The sequence below is a fragment of the Oncorhynchus mykiss genome, chromosome 5, assembly GCF_057628025.1.
Source record: "Oncorhynchus mykiss isolate SJ-2025 chromosome 5, ASM5762802v1, whole genome shotgun sequence".
NCBI classification, from domain to species: domain Eukaryota; kingdom Metazoa; phylum Chordata; class Actinopteri; order Salmoniformes; family Salmonidae; genus Oncorhynchus; species Oncorhynchus mykiss.
Window position 1 is genome coordinate 76,493,935 of NC_143026.1, and position 23,072 is coordinate 76,517,006.

General features: G+C 42.4%; 1 protein-coding gene across 8 annotated transcripts; it reads left to right on the forward strand.

Moving 5' to 3' along the window:
• The first annotated feature begins 5,879 nt into the window (after window positions 1-5,879).
• LOC110524562 (exocyst complex component 1) lies at window positions 5,880-21,553 on the forward strand. Of its 8 annotated transcripts, XM_021604347.3 has the most exons (20): window positions 5,897-6,070; window positions 7,152-7,283; window positions 7,502-7,632; window positions 7,824-7,983; window positions 8,198-8,215; window positions 8,557-8,744; window positions 9,116-9,343; window positions 9,419-9,661; window positions 10,016-10,081; window positions 12,132-12,281; window positions 12,494-12,605; window positions 16,747-16,791; window positions 17,465-17,628; window positions 17,790-17,891; window positions 17,978-18,060; window positions 18,258-18,486; window positions 18,584-18,767; window positions 18,873-19,072; window positions 19,267-19,461; window positions 19,594-21,553. In XM_021604347.3, exons 2-20 carry the CDS (start codon window positions 7,160-7,162, stop codon window positions 19,744-19,746), a joined length of 2,775 nt encoding a protein of 924 aa, XP_021460022.3. In that variant the 5' UTR covers window positions 5,897-6,070; window positions 7,152-7,159; the 3' UTR covers window positions 19,747-21,553. The 8 variants fall into 8 exon arrangements, with proteins under 8 accessions (XP_021460025.3, XP_021460022.3, XP_021460024.3 ...); XM_021604350.3 differs by lacking the exon at window positions 10,016-10,081 and having other exon boundaries at window positions 5,880-6,070; XM_021604349.3 differs by lacking the exon at window positions 16,747-16,791.
• Window positions 21,554-23,072: the final 1,519 nt, after the last annotated feature.

The following is a 23,072-nucleotide window of genomic DNA, read 5'->3' on the forward strand; positions in this document are numbered from 1 at the left end:
TCTCCCTCCACGCTGCAGTTCCGGTGTGAAAAAAACTTTTGTTTGCAGGTCACATTTGCATGTTATTTGCTGTAAGGGGTTCCCACAGCACCGTAGTAGGCTACACTCCTGCCAGGTTTGTTTACAAGAGACACCTCTTGTCTCTGGAGGCGTGGCGGTCGAGCTTACAAGATGGGAAAAGTGGAGTGGCCGGGCAGGTTTTAACACTTGTCCTAAATTGCATTCACACTTTGCCAAAGAGCTTGCTGGTCATATGCAGTGATTGCAATCAAAGTCGCTAGAGGTTATTGTTTTGTGTCAACACTTCTATCGACAGAATGTCTACGTGGGCACTGACATCTTACTTTGACATTTTCAAAATATATAAATATGTGGACAGTGAGATCAAGCACAAAAATAGCAGGACCAGCGTGTGAATCACGACCACGGCAAGCAGAGCTTGTGGCATAAAATAAATGTGTGTTGGTAAAAGCTAATGGCTGTGTATGTATGTGGGCTGTCAGAACCACAGGATATACATTAAACATGTTGGGCTAAAACAGGCTCCTTTTCCTCAAACGCACTGAACCAAACACACGCATCAGCATGTCACATTGAACTACTCAGGACTATTGTGGGAAGTTTTCTGGCAGAAGTCAATGTAAAGTGTCACCACCAAATTAAGAGTTTATTCCAAAATGCTATATATCCTTTTACTGAAATGTTGGTAAATTTTCATTTAATTGTTTAAAGAACTTGGATATTGGTGTGCTTTGTCACCATCTAATCATGGAATTGGGTTCAGTGACAGACATGTATTTGTTTGAAATCCATCAGTTAATGGTTTCATTTCAGAGAGACAAATAATCATGTTTTGTTATAAAACGCTATATATCCTCCTCACTCTCAGAGAAATACAGTGCCTTGCGAAAGTATTCGGCCCCCTTGAACTTTGCGACCTTTTGCCACATTTCAGGCTTCAAACATAAAGATATAAAACTGTATTTTTTTGTGAATAATCAACAACAAGTGGGACACAATCATGAAGTGGAACGACATTTATTGGATATTTCAAACTTTTTTAACAAATCAAAACCTGAAAAATTGGGCGTGCAAAATTATTCAGCCCCCTTAAGTTAATACTTTGTAGCGCCACCTTTTGCTGCGATTACAGCTGTAAGTCGCTTGGGGTATGTCTCTATCAGTTTTGCACATCGAGAGAATGACATTTTTTCCCATTCCTCCTTGCAAAACAGCTCGAGCTCAGTGAGGTTGGATGGAGAGCATTTGTGAACAGCAGTTTTCAGTTCTTTCCACAGATTCTCGATTGGATTCAGGTCTGGACTTTGACTTGGCCATTCTAACACCTGGATATGTTTATTTATGAACCATTCCATTGTAGATTTTGCTTTATGTTTTGGATCATTGTCTTGTTGGAAGACAAATCTCCGTCCCAGTCTCAGGTCTTTTGCAGACTCCATCAGGTTTTCTTCCAGAATGGTCCTGTATTTGGCTCCATCCATCTTCCCATCAATTTTAACCATCTTCCCTGTCCCTGCTGAAGAAAAGCAGGCCCAAACCATGATGCTGCCGCCACCACCATGTTTGACAGTGGGGATGGTGTGTTCAGGGTTGCTTTTACGCCAAACATAACGTTTTGCATTGTTGCCAAAAAGTTCAATTTTGGTTTCATCTGACCAGAGCACCTTCTTCCACATGTTTGGTGTGTCTCCCAGGTGGCTTGTGGCAAACTTTAAACGACACTTTTTATGGATATCTTTAAGAAATGGCTTTCTTCTTGCCACTCTACCATAAAGGCCAGATTTGTGCAATATACGACTGATTGTTGTCCTATGGACAGAGTCTCCCACCTCAGCTGTAGATCTCTGTAGTTCATCCAGAGTGATCATGGGCCTCTTGGCTGCATCTCTGATCAGTCTTCTCCTTGTATGAGCTGAAAGTTTAGAGGGACGGCCAGGTCTTGGTAGATTTGCAGTGGTCTGATACTCCTTCCATTTCAATATTATCGCTTGCACAGTGCTCCTTGAGATGTTTAAAGCTTGGGAAATATTTTTGTATCCAAATCCGGCTTTAAACTTCTTCACAACAGTATCTCGGACCTGCCTGGTGTGTTCCTTGTTCTTCATGATGCTCTCTGAGCTTTTAACAGACCTCTGAGACTATCACAGTGCAGGTGCATTTATACGGAGACTTGATTACACACAGGTGGATTGTATTTATCATCATTAGTCATTTAGGTCAACATTGGATCATTCAGAGATCCTCACTGAACTTCTGGAGAGAGTTTGCTGCACTGAAAGTAAAGGGGCTGAATAATTTTGCACGTCCAATTTTTCAGTTTTTGATATGTTAAAAAAAGTTTGAAATATCCAATAAATGTCGTTCCACTTCATGATTGTGTCCCACTTGTTGTTGATTCTTCACAAAAAAAATACAGTTTTATATCTTTATGTTTGAAGCCTGAAATGTGGCAAAAGGTCGCAAAGTTCAAGGGGGCCGAATACTTTCGCAAGGCACTGTAAGTAGTACTGCTAGGTTTTACACAGTCAAATGTAACAAATAGCATTTTTTAAAATGAAGAACTGTACGAATGATGCATTTGTGACATCAATATAAAACTGTTTTATTTTTAAATGAATCACTACAGTTATATGAGTTAAAATATTTACATTTGACATTTTAGCCATCTAGCAGATTCTCTTGATTAAAGAGCATGATCATTTCACCTTGTGCTGGGGACAATAAAAGGCCACTCTAAAATGTGCAGTTTTGTCACACAACAAACACAATGTCACAGATGTCTCAAGTTTTGAGGGAGCGTGCAATTAGCATGCTGACTGCAGGAATGTCCACCAGAGCTGTTGCCAGATAATTGAATGTTAATTTCTCTACCATAAGCCACCTCCAACATTGTTTTTGAGAATTTGGCAGTACGTCCAACCGACCTCACAATCACAGATCACGTGTATGGCGTTGTGTGGGCGAGCGGTTTGCTGATGTCAACGTTGTGTACAGAGTGCCCCATGGTGGGGGTGGGGTTATGGAATGGGCAGGCATAAACTGCGGACAACAAACACAATTGCATTGTATCAATTGCAATTTTAATGCACAGAGGTAATGTGCCAAGATCCTGAAACCCATTGTGAGGCCCATTTTTTAAGGTATCTGTGACCAACAGATGCATATCTGTATTCCAAGCACAGGAGGTTGGTGACACATTAATTGGGGAGAACGGGCTAGCGGTAATGGCTGGAGTGGAATGGTTTCAAATACATGTGTTTGATGCCATTTAATTAGCTCTTTTTCAGACATTATTATGAGCCGTCCTCCCCTCAGCAGCCTCCACTGATTCCCAGTCATGGGAAATTCATAGATTAGGGCCTAATAGATTTATTTAAATTGACTGATTTCCTCATATGAACTGTAATCTTTGAAATTGTTGCATGTTGCATTTTTATTTTTGTTCAGTATAGCTTCAATGACTGTAATTTTCATCCAGATCGTTCAAGATTTTTTAACATTTTTTTACAATTGTATTATGTTATAGCCAGCAATATTCATTAAATACTTTGAAAAAAATCCCAATTTTTCTTTTTTCAGATTATATATATTTCTTATCGCAGACCCTTGCAGTACCTCTGAGAACCCCTAGGGAGCCACGGAACCCAGTTTGAAAACCCCTGATTTAAGACGCTCCTATTCAGCTGCTCATTTGACGCATGCACAATTCCTTTATGGAATTATTGCCATCTCTTTGACCTTATTAGGAGATTAATTTGGACAATAAGTGATTGTGTACCAGTATTTTATTCAATGTGTCAAATGATAATGCATATAGGCTACTGTATAAACACTGCTCTACATCACTTCTCTAAAAACAAAATGTAATATCACACTAAACATTTATTTTCATATTAAAGCAATAACTGTGTTCAAAGTCTTATTGTGGGATGTGAGAAGCTCAGTACGTCTTAGTGCACTCCTATAATCAGATATCCAACACCGCCAACTCCAACATCCAGTTATCTCGAAGAGCCATGCTTGGCCAGTAGTTCCCCACCATTCTTAAGACTCCAGGAGAGCCATGGGTACCCTTGGGCCCAAACCATGCCAGAGAGCTGAAAATAACTTGGCGAGAAACACACAGGCACTAACAACTGCTGCTTAAAGTGTGGTTGTACCCTTTAAAACCCCTTACCCCAGAGTCTTGACCTCTTTCACACACTTCTGAGTTACTCATCTCATTGAATCTGCTTCAGACCTCTGGGACTATAATCTTGTTATCTCCTATTTCATATTAGTCTCCTATTATCTCCTATTTCATATTAGTCATATTAAACATATCCTTCTGGGTCAACATGTGAGAACTGCAAATAATTAGATCACAGTCGGGGGGCTATAAGGACACACGTATGTTTTGGTTAGGACATGTTCAATTAACCTTTAAACCAATTACTGTGGAAGATCAAAAAGACACACTAATATCAGCATTACAGAAAATTTCAAAATGACCCCCCCAAAAAAACTAAATGAACACATTAAACCACCTTAGTTATTGTGAATATTGATAATGGGAACCGATGATACAATTGTAACGATTTGCACTGCTAGTTTGGACGCAAGGTCAGGGAGTGAGTGTTATAATAAATAAACACAACATAAGTCAAACTAAGAAACACAGACAACGCACAGCCATGACACAGAAACAGAAACAATAACTCCTGGAGAAGGAACCAAAGGGAGTGACATATATAGGGAAGGTAATCAGGGAAGTGATGGAGTCCAGGTGAGTGATGACGCGCAGGTGAGCGTAACGATGGTGATCATGCGCCATCATGAACAGCCTGGTGACCTAGAGACCGGAAAGGGAGCACATGTGACAACAATGACAGAGACAAGACACAAATATGTATTTGTTGAAAACAAAACATAATTGTGGAACCCAACCTCTTTCGACTGCCTCACTATATTACACTATCTCTATTATCTGACCAACCCACACAATTGATTGAATCACGAGATGTCTCTGAGGGACCTGTACAGTATGTGGATGGGGTTTACAGATCCTCCCAAAAGTAAAGATGATCTAGAGCACCCACTTAATTTGGTATAATGATGCTCATCTAGTGTATCCAGGACAGTGAGACAAAATAATGTTTTTGAGACATTTCAGTATTCTTATCCAGCTATTTGAAATTATAGATAATTAACAAGACAATTGTTATCATAAATAGTTATCTATATGTTACATAAAGCTGTGAGTAAGGAAACAGATGAATGTTGCCATCTGATGTTCTTTGATTGAAATTGGGTCCTGGTGTGAGTCTCACCAGAGGTGTAGGCAGAGAGGAGAGAGCGATGTGTTGTGTCATGTCCACAGGGACTAGCTAGGCTGTAAAAGTGAGAAGTGGTGTCCATTTGGTCCTGAAAAGGTCATTCTAACACTTTCAGCAGAAATCAAACAAGCAAGCACATTGTCCATGCAGTCACCAAAATAGAGTCAGGAACAGTCACACACAACCATACTCAGTAAAGACACACACATTTTGTGCTTTCACTGAGTGACATCAGTGTTGTTTGAGTTTGTGCCAATTTAATGTGATTCTTCACTAATAACTTAGAAAAGTAGACAATTCCCACTTATTTAGATAAATTGATTACAGTAGGCCTCAATTCGCATTCGGATGAGATATTCTGGGGATTGAGTCTCACCTTGGTGTCTGAAAACTACATAAGCCTGTGTGTTCAACCTACAGAAAACATACTGCCTATACACAACAAAAACATGTTTACATTTATTTAAAAACTAGCTACGTTTCTTCATGAATGATGGAAAAGTCTTCACCAAGGACCAGACTGAAAGAGGCAGGTTGTGATGTGACTCGTCATCAGTAGTGCGTCACGTGACTGGTCCAGCCCATCCCGGAAACAGAAAACAGCAGGGCAGTGGCCGAAGAAGACTGTTTACCATTTTCCTTTATTAGCGATTGGAAAAATAACACAATTAAATGAAAATAAACAGTTATTAAATGTCTTGTGCATGACTTTTTCTATTCACATCCTATTTGAGGTAAGTGTATAAAACTTGGGGCGGGAGGTTTTAATTTTATTTAACTTGGCAAGTCAGTTAAGAGCAAATTCTTATTATGACGACCTACCGGGGAACAGGTTAACTGCCTTGTTCAGGGGCAGAACGACAGATGTTTACCTTGTCAGCTCGGGGATTTGAGCTTGCAACCTTTCGGTTACTAGTCCAACACTCTAACCACCTGCCGCCCCGAGGTAGCCTAGTGGTTGGAGTATTAGGTCAGTAACTGACATGTTGCTGAATCGAAACCCCGAGCTGACAACGTAAAAATCTGTTGTTCTGCCCCTGAACAAGGCAGTTAACCCTTATTATTTAACCCCGGTAGGCCGTCATTGAAAATAAGAATTAGTTCTTAACTGACTGGCCAAGTTAAATAATAAGATAAGACATAAAGCTAGCGTGGTGTTCATACGTTTCTAGACAGCTAACGTTATATACCTGAAGAAGGGCACTGTCTTCACTACAGAACGAGATATGTAGCTAACGTAATTGCACTTGTGTACAAAAGCTGTCTGGCCTCGCATCGTGATGTGACGCGTGTTTAGTAACTAGACACGCCCAGAACCATGTTAGTTCGCTTAATAGATACATGCTAGCCAATCTTTGTTGCTTTAGTTGACTGCACCATTGATCAGCAATAATGTGATGTCAATGGTGCAGACGTTCTTGGTAATATATATTTTAGGAAGGTCGGAAAATGTTATGGTACAAATCTTGAATATGGTACTTAACTAGTTGTACTTGTAAATTATAGTGTCATAGGCTGTGCCCCACTGGGAGGAGTACAATGGTGTTTTCCTGCAGCAAAAATGTAATATGTTTAACGTTAGTTGCTTTCACATAAAGGTTATGATTGCAGTAATGGTGCAACAATTGGGAACTCAAGGGTAAAAAACGAGGTCAAATCATGACGTCAGTGATCTTCAGGTCAGAATGTCAGAACTCTAAAAAGAGGCCCGATTTCCCGACTTGATATTCCATTTTTTACCAAGTTCCCAGTTGCCTTGAACACACTGAAGCTGTTTTGAAAGCAGCATAAGTCTGTCTGATTTATATTTTACAGTCACCACAATGACAGCCATCAAGCACGCCCTCCAGAGGGACATATTTACGCCCAACGATGAGCGTCTCCTCAGCATTGTCAACGTCTGCAAGGCGGGGAAGAAGAAGAAGAACTGCTTCCTGTGTGCCACAGGTAGAGCATAAATGCCTTTAAAGTCTGACATAAATCAGCTAATTTCACCATATCAGTGTGAAATAATGTACACATTCAAAACATGAAAACCACTGTCAGAGATTTAACATCAGAATCAAATGTCTCTGAACAGTGATTTCACTGAAAATACTAGTTATCAATGGATCCACAGCTCACTCACACCCCAGTATTATAACTGTTTGATGTTTCTACCCCAGTCACCACAGAGAGGCCTGTGCAGGTGAGGGTGGTGAAGGTGAAGAAGTCAGACAAAGGGGATTTCTACAAGCGACAGATGGCCTGGGAACTGAGGGATCTGGCTGAAGTGGATGCAAAAGATGCCAGCAAGGTCAGGGAAAGACTGCTTTTTCTCATCTTCCTCTCACTGCCTGAATGTAATTTCTCATAACTTTGTCTTTCTCTCCTCCTCTTCCACTCCCTATGGCCATTCTTATTTGTCTTCCTTTCCTCTTATGCTTTGTCCTCCTACTAATTTATTTGATATTGACATTTGGCATCGCTGCTGTTCTTGTCATTCAGGAGAACCCAGAGTTTGACCTCCATTTTGAGAAGGTGTATCGATGGGTGGCCAGCAGCACAGCTGAGAAGAATTCCTTCATCTCCTGCATCTGGAAGCTGAATCAGCGTTACCTGCGGAAGAAGGTGGAGTTTGTGAATGTCAGTTCCCAGCTGCTGGAAGGTATGACGGCTCTCTAACTATGGGGGAGGATCACAAGCTTGTGTGTTTTCTAGTGACTCTCGCTGTCCCCTGTGCCTTGCATCTATGAGACTCTTCTTTCTTGCCTGTTCCCAATCTCCTGAACTCAACCTGAAGTGTCTATGTAAGATGTGAGTTGACCTTGGTGTGGCTTAACTTTATTCTTACTCTTCTCTCTTAAACTCTCACTGGCCAGAGCTTCCTAAAGCAGAAGGTTGGTAGCACTTAACTTCTTTTCCCATTTCCTCTCCATTGGGATTTCACTGTGATGAGTAACCATTCTCATAGTGGACGCACACATCTTTGAAAGCTGTTACGATTGTTTGCCGCCTTTGGCTATTAAGTGAGTGGCTGTTGAATGGGTGCTACTGTATGAATAATAATTGTCTGTTCTGCTTTTTGTTTAGTTTGTTGTATTATGTAGTGTATATGTGTTTTTTGATGATATAGTTGAATGAATAGCAGGGTGATGTTTGTTTGTTTGTGTTCATTTGTGTGAACTGTGCTGTATGCGCATAGCACAATGTTAAACCATCCTGTCCATCCCTGGTTTAGAGTCAGTCCCCAGTGGTGAGAGTCAAAGTGTTGCCGGGGGTGACGAGGATGCTCTGGATGACTACCAGGAGCTGAATGCCCGTGAGGAGCAAGACATCGAGGGCATGATGGAGGTGTGCGAGTACGCCATCTCTAATGCTGAGGCCTTTGCTGAGAAACTCTCCAAAGAGCTACAGGTTCTGGATGGGGTGAGTAGACAGCCATGGAGCCTTGGGTCTTCTTGATACAGAGCTACAACATAGACTTGAGTTGGCTGACATATACAGACTACACTGACCATTGTACTATGGTTTATCTGTGGTTGAGCACATTAGTGTGGTTTAGAGAATGATAGAGGCCATAGAGAATGATAGAGGCCTCTAGTGGCCAAAAGGCCATTTTAGCATGGTCAGCGCCATTGAGGGCTTCCACTAAGCGTCCGCCATTTTAAAGTGGTTAACTGGGTGGGGATTCCTATTGGTTGTAGCCACAGTGGCGCCACCCATGCTGTCACAGATGCTAAAGTGGCACAGATGTAAAGATGAGTCCTATTTATCTTCCATAATCCCCCTAATCCCAGGCCAACATCCACTCCATCATGGCATCTGAGAAGCAGGTGAACATCCTGATGCAGCTGCTGGACGAGGCTCTGTCAGAGGTGGACACCATCGAGGGCAAGATGAGCAGCTATGAGGAGATGCTGCAGAGCGTCAAGGAGCAAATGGACCAGATCTCCCAGAGCAACCGCCTCATCCAGATCAGCAACACCAACAACGGCAAGCTCCTGGACGAGATCCAGTTCCTGGTGGTGAGGATAGGGTTTCATGTTTCAGTTGGTTTGGTTTTTTGAGATGGCGTTGAATGATGAATGCCTGTCTCTCAGAACTACATGGACCTGTCGAAGGGACACATCAGGGCCCTACAGGAAGGAGACCTCTCCTCCTCCAAAGGCATTGAGGCCTGTATCAATGCCTCTGAGGCTCTACTGCAGTGCATGAATGTGCCACTCAGACCAGGTCATGAGAAACTGATGTCTGTGAAGCAGCAGCAGCACCTGTTCACTGAGCTCAGAGATACCTTTTCCCGGCGCCTCACCAACCACCTCAACAACGTGTTCGTCCACCAGGTAATCTACACACCACGGTAACACTTTGCTAATCCACAATGATCTCAAGATTTTTATTCTGATTTCAATTAAAAACAAAGACACCTGAACAGCATTCATGACTAGATACCAGGCATAACAGTGCACCATATTTGTGTTTCTTGTTACAGTATTTTAGTCTTTCCTCATTTTGGCAGGCAGCTCTTTCTGTCCTCATCCACTTCTTGGTTAAGTTCTAACTCCTCTGATCCTGTCTTTTCCTGTCTCTATCCTGTTTTCTTCCAGTACTGCTCTGGTCATCCTATTCTTCACTCTCTGCCTCACTCTAAACCACCCCACTTTGATCTCTCTGCTCTCTGTCCCTGTACTTGTCAGTGCCACTTCAGTCACTTCAAAATGACCATCCCTCAGTTCTATAGGTCCTCCTGTATGTCACTTCCAGTGAGTAGTACCCTCACAGCACCCCCCCTTGACAATCCACTCTAAACTACGGCCTTTCTTACTTATCTACACACCCGTGTTTTTTTGTTGAAAAAACGCATTAATGACCGTATGGGTTGTGCTGCTTGTGACTACATTGCTAACCTTCCTCTTTCATCTCAATGGGTCTAAAAGCCTCAGAAGTGCCTCAGACTTTCCTCGTTCATTGAAGGCCTTGGTTCTTCTTGTCCTGACTGTCAGTGTGCTGTGCTGGGGTGCCAAGTCATTATACCTCTGCCTGTCTGCTCTGCCTGCATGCTTGGTTGCAGCACCAATGGCAAGTAAATAGACTGAGAATGGTAGAATATGAGGAAACCCACTGATATGGGAATTTTAGCAGCAAATGAAACACGTGTTATTGGCAATGAAGTTATTTGATTTTGAATGCTAAGGTCTGGGATATGGACTTAAGAGTAAACTCAACAACAACAAAAAATAACTTCACTAATCTTCAATGCAAAGGGTTTAAACACTGTTTCCAATGCTTGTTCAATGAACCATAAATAATGAATGAGCATGCACCTGTGGAACGGTCGTTAAGACACTAACGGCTTACAGACGGTAGGCAATTAAGGTCACAGTTATGAAAACCTAGGACACTAAAGAGGCCTTTCTACTGACTCTGTAAAACACCAAAAGAAAGATGCCCAGGGTCCCTGCTCATCATGCCTTAGGCATGCTGCAAGGAGACATGAGGACTGCAGATGTGGCCAGGGCAATGAATTGTAATGTCCGTACTGTGAGATGCCTAAGACGGCACTACAGGGAGACAGGACGGAAAGCTGATCGTCCTCGCAGTGGCAGACCATGTGTAACAACACCTGCACAGGATTGGTACATCCAAACATCACATCTGTGGGACAGGTACAGGATGGCAACAACAACTGTCCGAGTTACACCAGGAACGCACAATCCCTCCATCAGTGCTCAGACTGTCCGCAATAGGCTGAGAGAGGCGGGACTGAGGGCTTGTAGGCCTGTTGTAAGGCATGTCTTAACCAGACATCACCAGCAACAAGATCGCCTATGGGCACAAGCCCACCGTCGCTGGACCAGACAGGACTGGCAAAAAGTGCTCTTCACAGACAAGTTGCGGTTTTGTCTCACATGGGGTGATGGTCGGATTTGTGTTTATCTTCGAAGGAATGTGCGTTACACCGAGACCTGTCCGTCATGGTCTGGGGCGGTGTGTCACAGCATCATCGGACTGAGCTTGTTGTCATTGCAGGCAATCTCAACGCTGTGCGTTACAGGGAAGACATCCTCCTCCCTCATGTGGTACCCTTCCTGCAGGCTCATCCTGACATGACCCTCCAGCATGACAATGCCACCAGCCATACTGCTCGTTCTGTGCGTGACTTCCTGCGAGACAGGAATGTCAGTGTTCTGCCATGGCCAGCAACGAGCCTGTATCTCAATCCCATTGAGCACGTCTGGGACCTGTTGGATCGGAGGGTGAGGGTTAGGGTCATTCTCCCCAGAAATGATCGGGAACTTGTTGGTGGAAGAGTGGGGTAATATCTAACAGCAAGAACTGGCAAATCTGGTGCTGTCCATGAGGAGATGGACTGCAGTACTTAATGCAGCTGGTGGCCACACCATATACTGACTGTTACTTTTGATTTTGACCCCCCCTTTGTTTAAGGACACATTATTCCATTTCTGTTAGTCACATGTCTGTGGAACTTGTTCAGTTTGTCTCAGTTGTTGAATCTTGATATGTTCATACAAATATTTACACATGTTAAGTTTGCTGAAAATGAACGACGTTGACAGTGAGAGGATGTTTATTTTTTTGCTGAGTTTTTATTAAATGGTTAATCTTCTACTAACACCAGTTTTAATGGTGTATTAGGCCATACATTTGTCCCCAATCTCATGATTGCAGGGGATGTCCCTAAATGGTCCAAGAGAGTCAAAGTCAGTCTCTCTCTGCCTGTGTGTGAAACTGAGAGTTTGTGTTTCTCTATTTGTCGAGCCCTTGTTAATTCCCTGTGCTGCCTACGTCCAGGGCCATGACCAAAGCTCCGTGCTGTCCCAGCACATGGCAGAGCTGACCCTGCCTAAACATAGCCCCCTACACAGGGACCTATTACATTACTCCAAGCTCATGGAGTGGCTCAAGAACACCCAGAGAGAGAAGTACGAAGGCCTGTCCAGGGTGAGTGGCTTTGTCATCATCATTACCACTATCTGGTATTATCAGTGCCTCTATCAGGTATAATCAGTACCACTATCAGGTATCATCATTATTATGATCAGCACCACCATTACATCTCTATTTATATCATCATCACCAGCAGCACAACAATAACGTCTTATTGCATTTCATGACAATTAAACAATATATATTTTTTTTTTCTCAATTTTCAGACTTATGTTGATTACATGACCAGATTATATGAACGAGAAATCAAAGATTTCTTTGAGGTGGCGAAGATCAAAATGGCGAGCACAGTCAAGGAGGGGAAGGGAAATAAGTTTGGTAAGACCTTGAGTGTTTTTTTTTAAATGTGGAATGTGTGTGTGTGATTGTTTCTTTTCTTTTCTCTGTGTAGCCTTGTAGTTTGCTGTGTTGTTTGTTTGAGGTGTTTAGCCAATTAGTTGTTCTTTTTCCCTTGGGTTCTTGAGTATGGTTTGTATTTGTGGTGTGTGTGTACTGTATGTGGTTTGATTTTCAGGTAAGTGTGTGTGTATATTTGTTCAATATTTGACCAGCTTTTTCTGCATGGTTCAATTCAGCAAACATGTACTTACCTGGTCATACTGCCTCCTCTTTCGTAGCCTTTCACTGCCTAGGAAATGCCCCTGTGTCATGTCATTGTCCTGCTCAGTGTTGCTAGCTGGTGTTTTGCTCAATGTTATTTCCCTATTTGGCTGTTTACTGTATGAAGCCATGACATAAACCAAAGCCTGATATTATCCCTACTACTCATTCTGACTTCAGAGTATGACTTCACTATTTGAGTTTTTTAAGACCAACTAGAGATCCTAAACATTACAAGAAGAATGAAAACACGAATTTACATTTTCCTGTAAAATAAACTGATATATATTAAAGTAAGGGCTCGAGTCAATCCCTAGCGAGGAAGATCTGCGATGTAGCACGGTTGAAATTTCAATGTAATTTCTGTTTTAGCCGACATGCAGCATTTACCGTGAATGCAGTCTCTACGAACGTGGAAACATTGCCTTTAAATGTCAATCACGCTATAACGCTAATGTTTTGCAATACGAATTGAATCAGCACTCAATCAATTTACAGTGCCTTGCAAAAGTATTAATCTCCCTTGGCGTTTAGTAGTAGTCCAAATTGGTGAAGTTAAATGATAAACATTACTTGTTTCAAAAAATTCAAAAAAAAAAAAAATGGAAAAGTGGTGCTTGCATATGTATCCACCCCCTTTGCTATGAAGCCCCTAAATAAGATCTGGTACAACCAATTACCTTCAGAAGTCACATAATTAGTTAAATAACGTCCACCTGTGTGCAATCTGTGTCACATGATCTGTCACGTGTGTGTGTGTGTGTGTATATATATATATATATATATATATATATATATATATATATATATATATATATTAATTAGTCGTGGCCAAAAGTTTTGAGAATGACACAAATATTAATTTCCACAAAGTTTGCTGCTTCAGTGTCTTTAGATATTTTGTCAGGTGTTACTATGGAATATTGAAGTATAATTACAAGCATTTCATAAGTGTCAAAGGCTTTGATTGACAATTACATGAAGTTGATGCAAAGAGTCAATATTTGCAGTGTTGGCCCTTCTTTTTCAAGACCTCTGCAATCCGCCCTGGCATGCTGTCAATTACCTTCTGGGCCACATCCTGACTGATGGCAGCCCATTCTTGCATAATCAATGCTTGGAGTTTGTCAGAATTTGTGGGCTTTTGTTTGTCCACCTGCCTCTTGAGGATTGACCTCAAGTTCTCAATGGGATTAAGGTCTGGGGAGTTTCCTGGCCATGGACCCAAAATATCAACGTTTTGATCCACGAACCAGTTAGTTATCACTTTTGCCTTTCAGGCAAGGTGCTCCATAATGCTGGAAAAGATGTTGTTCGTTACCAAACTGTTCCTGGATGGTTGGGAGAAGTTGCTCTCGGAGGATGTGTTGGTACCATTCTTTATTCATGGCTGTGTTCTTAGGCAAAATTGTGAGTGAACCCACTCCCTTGGCGGAGAAGCAACCCCACACATGAATGGTCTCAGGATGCTTTACTGTTGGCATGACACAGGACTGATGATAGCGCTCACCTTGTCTTCTCCAGACAAGCTTTTTTCTGGATGCCTCAAACAATCGGAAAGGGGATTCATCAGAGAAAATTACTTTACCCCAGTCCTCAGCAGTCCGATCCCTGTTCCTTTTGCAGAATATCAGTCTGTCCCTGATGTTTTTCCTGGAGAGAAGTGGCTACTTTGCTGCCCTTCTAGACACCAGGCCATCCTCCAAAAGCAGCTGAATCAACTTTAGGAGACGGTCCTGGCGCTTGCTGGACTTTCTTGGGTGCCCTGAAGCCTTCTTCACAACAATTGAACCGCTCTCCTTGAAGTTCTTGATGATCCGATAAATGGTTGATTTAGGTGCAATCTTACTGGCAGCAATATCCTTGCCTGGGAAGCCCTTTTTGTGCAAAGCAATGATGATGGCACATGTTTCCTTGCATGTAACCATGATTGACAGAGGAAGAACAACGATTCCAAGCACCACCCTCCTTTTTGAAGCTTCCAGTCTGTTCGAACTCAATCAGCATGACAGAGTGATCTCCAGCCTTGTCCTTGTCAACACTCACACCTGTGTTAAAGAGAGAATCACTGACATGATGTCAGCTGGTCCTTTTGTGGCAGGGCTGAAATGCAGTGGAATTGTGTTTTTTGGGATTCAGTTCATATGCATGGCAAAGAGGGACTTTGCAATTAATTGCAATTCATCTGATCACTCTTCATAGCATTGTGGAGTATATGCAAATTGCCATCATACAACTGAGGCAGCAGACTTTGTGAAAATTAATATTTGTGTCATTCTCAAAACATTTGGCCACGACTGAACACCTGTTCTGAAAGGCCCCAGATTCTGCAACACCACTTAGCAAGGGGCACCACCAAGCAAGCAGCACCATGAAGATCAAGGAGCTCTCCAAACAGGTCATGGACAAAGTTGTAGAGAAGTACAGATCAGAGTTGGTTATAAAAAATATCTGAAACTTTGAACATCCCACAGAGCACCATTATATCCATTATTAAAAAATTGAAAGAATATGGCACCACAACAAACCTGCCAAGAGAGTGCTGCCCACCAAAACTCACAGACCAGGCAAGGAATGTATTAATCAGAGGCAAAAAACTAACCAAAGATAACCCTGAAGGAGCTGCAAAGCTCCACAGCGGAGATTGGAGTATCTGTCCATAGGACCACTTTAAGCCGCACACTCAACAGAGCTGGGCTTTACAGAAGAGTGTCCAGAAAAAAAGCTATTGCTTAAAGAAAAAAATAAGCAAACACGTTTGGGGTTCGACAAAGGCATGTGGGCGACCCCCAAACATATGGAAGAAGGTACTCTGGTCAGATGAGACTAAAATGTAGCTTTTTGGCCATCAAGGAGAACTCTATGTCTGGCGCAAACCCTACACCTCTCATCACCCCGAGAATACCATTCCCACAGTGAAGCATGGTGGTGGCAGCATCATGCTGTGGGGATGTTTTTCATCGGCAAGGACTGGGAATGGGTGGTCGCTAAATACAGGGAAATTCTTGACCTGTTTCAGTCTTCCAGAGATCTGAGACTGGGACGGAGGTTCACCTTCCAGCAGGACAATGACCCGAAGCATACTGCTAAAGCTACACTCGAGTGATTTAAGGGGAAATATTTAAATGTCTTGGAATGGCCTAGTCAAAGCCCAGACCTCAATCCAATTGAGTATTTGTGGTATGACTTAAAGATTGCTGCACAACAGCGGAACCCATCCAACTTGAAGGACCTGGAACAGTTTTGCCTTGAAGAATGGGCAAAAATCCCAGTGGCTAGATTTGGCAAGCTTATAGAGACATACCCCAAGAGACTTGCAGCTGTATTTGCTGAAAAATGTGACTCTACAAAGTATTGACTTTTGGGGGGGGTGAATAGTTATGCGCGCTCAAGTTTTCAGTTTTTTTGTCTTATTTCTTGTTTGTTTCACACACAAAAATATTTTGCATCTTCAAAGTGGTAGAGATGTCGTGTAAATCAAATTATACATACCCCCAACAAAATCCATTTTAATCCAGGTTGTAAGGCAACAAAATAGGAAATATGCCAAGGGGGTGAATACTTTCGCAAGCCACTGTATTTATATTTCAATGCTCTGAAAAACAACCTTTTCATTTAGAGAGCTTTGGTTTGGCAGGAGTACAAGGCTCTGCCTTCCAAATTCAGAATTTCAGTTTTTTCTTCTACAGAACAAAATGAACAAAATGTTTGTTTTCCAAAAGGTTGTCTTCAGGACAATTACAGACTTTGTAGCGTATGTCAGTCTGTTACCGTTGACCTCTAAATGTGCCCCCATGCTGCATGTCATGAGCCTAACATGTCTTTGTCTCTGATGCCTGCCTTTCTAACCGTTCGCCAGCCACGCTTCCGCGGAAAGAGAGTGCTTTCAAACAGGAAACGGAAAGTAAGTATCCCATGTGGTTCACGCAGTCCCACATCTGTAACCTGCCCACACCCCTACCCACCTGCTCCCCACTACTATGTCCCTGATACTGCAGCACAGCCAGGACCCCCTTCCCCCTGCTCAGAACCCTCCTCCTCAACAGACTTATTCTGCCTAGAGTACACCCAACCTTCCATTTATAGAGCACATAGATGTTAATTTATCAGACAAAAACAATAAGCATGTACATTCTGTATTTGTGGCATAGGATACTACTCATTCACAATACAAAATTATACATTGAGGTCAACATATCCAGCGAGTTTCTCTGATAATGAATGTCCAACATCCATAATAAGATTAATTTGAACTCTTACAAATGGTCTTTATTACCAAGCACACATTTAAATGTTTCATATTTTCTTCTCTCTCAATTGTCTTCAGCTGTTCATGTTATGTGTAATTACTGCTAAACCATTTAAAAAAAAAAAGATGCATATTCACATGTGCTTTGTGGCACACTTTCAGATGCCACAGTTATTTATTTTCAACAGCACAGTTGCTCTGCTTTTAAAATAAGTCAATGTGAATGCAGCTTTGGTCTCAGGGGCTATAGATAGGGCAGTGTTCCAGAGACTAGTATTTAGCCTGTGGTTTGAACATGTTTTCAACTGTTACCTCTCTCGTGCCCCAGGCCTGCATGGCAGCTCCGGGAAGCTTACAGGCTCCACCTCCAGTCTGAATAAGCTGGCAGTGCAGAGCTCCAGCAGCAGGCGCTCCCAGTCCTCCTCACTGCTGGACATGGGCAACATGTCTGCCTCAGACCTGGATGTGGCCGACAGGACCAAGTTTGACAAGGTGATAGTCACTGAGAGGACCATAGCCACCATACTACAGTCTTTATCGTGCAGATACTACCTGTGGGTTTTTGTTCATCTCTTTCTCATTTTAGATGCGTAATTAGTTTTGTGTGTTTTTTTTTTTTATATTGATCAATTGATTTAGGTGTCTCTCTGTAGATCTTTGAGCAGGTTCTAAGTGAGCTGGAGCCTCTCTGTCTAGCAGAACAAGACTTCATCAGCAAGTTCTTCAAGCTACAGCAGCACCCCACCCTGGCTCAGGTAAATGACATGCTAATCTGACTGGCTGAGTGTTTGCAAGTGAGATTATAAACAATTTTCAATTAACCACAGTTTTTTTCTATCAGGGAGAAGTGGAGGAATCGGATGGGGGGGTGCCCTCCAGACAGCCACCTCCAGGGGAGTACAGACACTTCATATCATCGACTGAGTGAGTAGCTAGCTTCTCATTTCTTACTGACATTTACTGTATGCCCTTAATGTCCATCAATAGTACTAGGGGCACTAAACATGCAACAAATATGACAAGTCCATGTGTCATCTTTCATGGTCCACCTCTCTGCTATCCTCTTCACTCTTCCCATATTCTCTTTCCTTCTGTCTTATCACCTGTCTGGGCCTCCTCAGGAAGGACATGGTGCGGTTGATGATGAACAAGGTCTTCCAGAGCATTGAGACAGAACTTAACAGCCTCATCACTCTGGGAGACAAGATTGACACCTTCCACTCCCTGTACATGTTGGTGAAGATGAGTCATCACGTGTGGACGGCAGAGAATGTGGACCCTGCCTCCTACCTCAGCACCACCCTCGGCAACGTGCTGGTCACCGTCAAAAGGAACTTTGACAAGTGCATTGTGAGTAGTGCTCACGTAAAAAAAAATTTAAGGAATCTGTGTATCTAGTGCTGTTAGACTATTAGCTGTGTGTGAACCAGTTCTTTTTCCATCTCAGTCGGGTCAGATCAGACAGATGGAGGAGGTTAAGATCTCTAAGAAGAGCAAGGTGGGCATCCTGCCCTTTGTCGCTGGGTTTGAGGAGTTTGCTGAGCTGGCTGAAACCATCTTCCGTAATGCAGAGCGCAGAGGAGATCTGGACAAGGCATATGTCAAACTCATCAGAGCTGTCTTCATGAATGGTGGGTCTAATATTTGATTATGATTTGGTGGACAAGTTAAATAGAGTCATGTGGTTGGGAAGCAGTGCTCTGATTGGTGTTGGTCTTGCTGTGGGGTGTTTCCAGTGGAGAAAGTGGCCAATGAGAGTCAGAAGACGCCCCGTGACGTGGTGATGATGGAGAACTTCCACCACATCTTCTCCACACTGTCCCACCTTAAGATCTCCTGCCTGGAGACAGAGAGACGAGAGGCCAAACACAAGTACACAGACCACCTGCAGTCCTATGTCATCAACTCCCTGGGACAGCCCCTAGAGAAACTCAATGTGAGAGAGAGAGTTTATACTTGGCAATGTTAAAGTGTTGTGAGGGAGTGCGCCATGGGTGTAGAAACTGAATTGAATTTGTTTCATGGTTGTATTTAATCTATACATTGTATGATAAATATAACTCATTCGAACTATCAGATATTTCAGACATACTCAAAACGTAATCAGTTATGCCCCTCTATGCTTTGCAGCACTTCTTTGAGGGAGTGGAGGCACGTGTGGCCCAGGGCGTACGTGAGGATGAGGTGAGCTACCAGCTGGCGTTCAACAAACAGGAGCTGCGTAAAGTGATAAAGGAGTACCCCGGCAAGGAGGTAAAGAAGGGACTGGACAACCTGTACAAGAAGGTGGACAAGCATCTGTGTGAGGAAGAGAGCCTGTTACAGGTGACAGACAATCTAGCAGTTTATAATACATATATTCTGTTCAGTTTAACAGCTGGTTATGTAAATGTGTTTTAATGGTTGATCCAAGTTGTTTGTACAACAGTTGAATGAATTCCCCATTTTCTCCACTAGGTGGTGTGGCATTCCATGCAGGATGAGTTCATCCGTCAGTACAAGCACTTTGAAGGCTTGATTGGCCGTTGCTACCCTGGGTCTGGAATTACTATGGAGTTTACCATTGGAGACATGTTGGAGTACTTCTCAAGCATTGCTCAATCACATTAAGTGTGTGTGTGTGTGTGTGCGCGCGCGTACGTGCTGAACAAAAATATAAATGCAACAATTTCAAAGACTTTACTGAGTTACAGTTCATATTAGGAAATCAGTCAATTTAAATAAATAAATTAGGCCCTAATCTATGGATTCCATATGACTGGGAATACAAATATGCATCTGTTGGTTAGATACGTTTAAAAAATAAAATAAAAGTAGGGGCATGGATCAGAAAACCAGTCAGTATCTGGTGTGACAACCATGTGTCTCATGCAGTGCGACATACCTCCTGTGCATAGAGTTGATCAGGCTGTTGATTGTGGCCTGTGGAAGGTTGTCCAACTCCTCTTCAATTGCTGTGCGAAGTTGCTGGAACACGCTGTCGTAGACGTTGATCCAGAGCATCCCAAACATGCTCAATGGGTGACATGTCTGGTGAGTATGCAGGCCATGGAAGAACTGGGACATTTTCAGCTTCCAGGAATTCTGTACAGAGGGGCGACATGGGGCTGTGCATCACCCTGAAACATGAGGTGATGGCGGTGGATGAACGGCACGACCATGCTCCTCAGGATCTTGTCACGATATCTCTGTGCATGGATATTGCCATCGATAAAATGCAATTGTGTTCGTTGTACTTAGCTTATGCCTACCCATACCATAACCCCACTGCCACCATGGGGCACTCTGTTCACGTTGACATCAGCAAACCGCTCGTCCACACCGCTGCCATCTGCCCGGTACAGTTGAAACTGTGATAAATCTGGGGAGCACACTTCTCCAGCGTGCCAATGGCCATCAAAGGTGAGCATTTGCCCACTGAAGTTGGTTACGACGCCTAACTATAGTCAGGTTAAGACCCTGGTGAGGACAATGAGCATGCAGATGGTCCCGCAGGTGAAGAAGCCGGATGTGGAGGTCCTGGGCTGGTGTGGTTACACGTGGTCTGCGTTTGGGAAGCCAGTTGGACGTACTGCAAAATTCTTTAAAACAATGTTGGAGGTGGCTTATGGTAGAGAAATTAACATTAAATTTCTTGCAACAGCTCTAGTGGAGTCAGCATGCCATCCTGCAGTCAGCATGCCAATTGCACACTCCCTCAAAACTTGAGACATCTGTGGCATTGTGTGACAAAACTGCACATTTAAAAGGAGCCTTATTGTCCTCAAGCACAAGGTGCACCTATGTAATGAGCATGCTGTATAAACAGCTTCTTGATATGCTACACCTGTCAGCTGGATGGATTATCTTGGCAATGGAGAAATGCTCACTAACGGGGATATAAACAAATGTGTGCACTTTAGAGAAGTAAGCTTTTTGTGCATATAGAACATTTCTGGGATCTTTTATTTCAGCTCACGAAACATAGGAACAGGACTTTACATGTTGCATTTATAAGTTTGTTCAGTATAACATTACACATGCTCTTTGTTGCGTCATAGTGCTTCACACAAAATAAACGTTATTTACTGGAATCAATCCGGCGTTGCTGTGTGTGTGGCCAATATAAAGTAGATTGAATGAAACTGATTGAACTGCACTTGAAATTGTCTGGAAGGGAATGAATGAATGAACAGTTGTCAAAAGGTAGTGTGTGTGCGTCTGTCAGGTAGCCTAGTAGCTAAGAGCATTGGGCCAGTAACCGAAAGGTTGCTGGTTCAAATCCCAGAGCCAACTAGGAGAACAATCTGCCGATGTCCCTTGAGCAAAGCACTTTAATTGCGCCTGTAAGTCGCTCTGGGTAAGTGTTTGCTAAATGACTTCTGTGTGTGTGTTCATATTTTCACATGTTACTGATTCTCATTAAATTGTAATTGTGATTTGTCTTCCTTTGTTATAACACTAATCACCTAATACACAACAAACTATTCAAAATTAAGATGTTAAAATGTTGGCTTGTATATCACTGCTCAAAAAATCTTAAACCCTCTGTGATCACTGATGTCTTTAACTTTGTAGAGTCACAGAATATCATCTACTGGAATCTTCATCCCAAATGTGACTTTCAACAGAATGCCACATTGCCAAATACATTTCTTTTTTGTATGTCCATTTTTTAAACTTTTATTTTATACTTGATGATAGTACTACAACCTATGAATAATATAGACAGTCACAGTTGTCCTCTTTTGTAAAAGGGGATGAGGACCGATTAGATTTGGCATTAGCCCTGAGCTCATTCACTTTCTAAAATAAGAACTAGAACTGCAAGACAGTGCATTTTCTCACGAGTTTACCATTTGGAGCTTTTCACTGGCGCAGGTTCATGGGGTCCGTGCTATCCGGGACCCTGTCCTTGGGACAAAGATTTGCATAACTAAACCATAATTCTACGAAGATTTGCATAACTAAACCATCATTGTACGATCTGTACTTGGGACATCCCTAACCCATTGAAGTTGACATAATGGTACAATTTCGTATTAGTGTTAAGGTAGGGACGTCCCAAGGATACTAGATAGTACTGACCAAGGTTCACGTGTCTCGTTTCCATGGATAAAGTAAAGAGACTTGGGCTGTGTGCTTCGGCGCCATTTTCAAACTACTTTACCGCGGACAAAGTCAAACAAAAAGCTAGTTCAGGTCAGGACGAGTCGAATGAGATCTTTGCATTCATGAAAAATCCATGCACTGACCACAAAAGAGACCACCATCGCAAACCCCTTAAAGGCATTCCACATACGCGAAAGAGCCTCAGTCTTGTGCAATCTATTCAGCCTTGTTGGTTCGACAACTTTCTATAGCTACAGAAGTCATGTCAAGAATCACAGGCTGACGAGCTAACGCTAGCTGTCTAACAGTAGCTAACCGTGCCGTGGATTTCTGAGTACAGTAAAACTTACTAGTTAAAGTTTACTGACAAGAATATATAGCTATTATGATGTTATATAGCTAGACTGTGTCAGTGAAATCCTGTTTTCCCTGTTGCCTCAACTTTACCTGGCCTGAACAAGCTAACTTATCTAGCCATGCTACAGTAGCTAGCTCCAGCTTGACATGTAAACTACTTGCTCTGGTCCAATAGAAGGCCATTTCATTGACTCTCAGTGCATTAACAGCCCATATTTGGCTAAACCAATAGTATTGAGTGTTTTATTGCAGGCTAGCTATCTAGTCAATAAACAATAGTCAGCTAACAAACTAGTTATAACCACATATATATGTATATATACAGAACCAGTCAAAAGTTTGGACACACCTGCTCATTCATTGTAGAATAATAGTGAAGACATCAAAACTGAAATAACACATGGAATCACGTAGTAACAAAAAAGTGTCAAACAAATCAAAATAGATTTTATATTCAGATTCTTCAAAGTAGCCACCCTTTGCCTTGA

Excerpts from the sequence above, each read along its gene's own strand:
- LOC110524562 (XM_021604347.3), top strand. The coding sequence starts at position 7,160 with ATGACAGCCATCAAGCACGCCCTCCAGAGGGACATATTTACGCCCAAC. Across the intron at positions 9,662-10,015 it reads ACAACGTGTTCGTCCACCAG|TGCCACTTCAGTCACTTCAA; the intron begins GTAATCTACACA and ends TGTACTTGTCAG. Across the intron at positions 17,892-17,977 it reads AGCACCCCACCCTGGCTCAG|GGAGAAGTGGAGGAATCGGA; the intron begins GTAAATGACATG and ends TTTTTCTATCAG.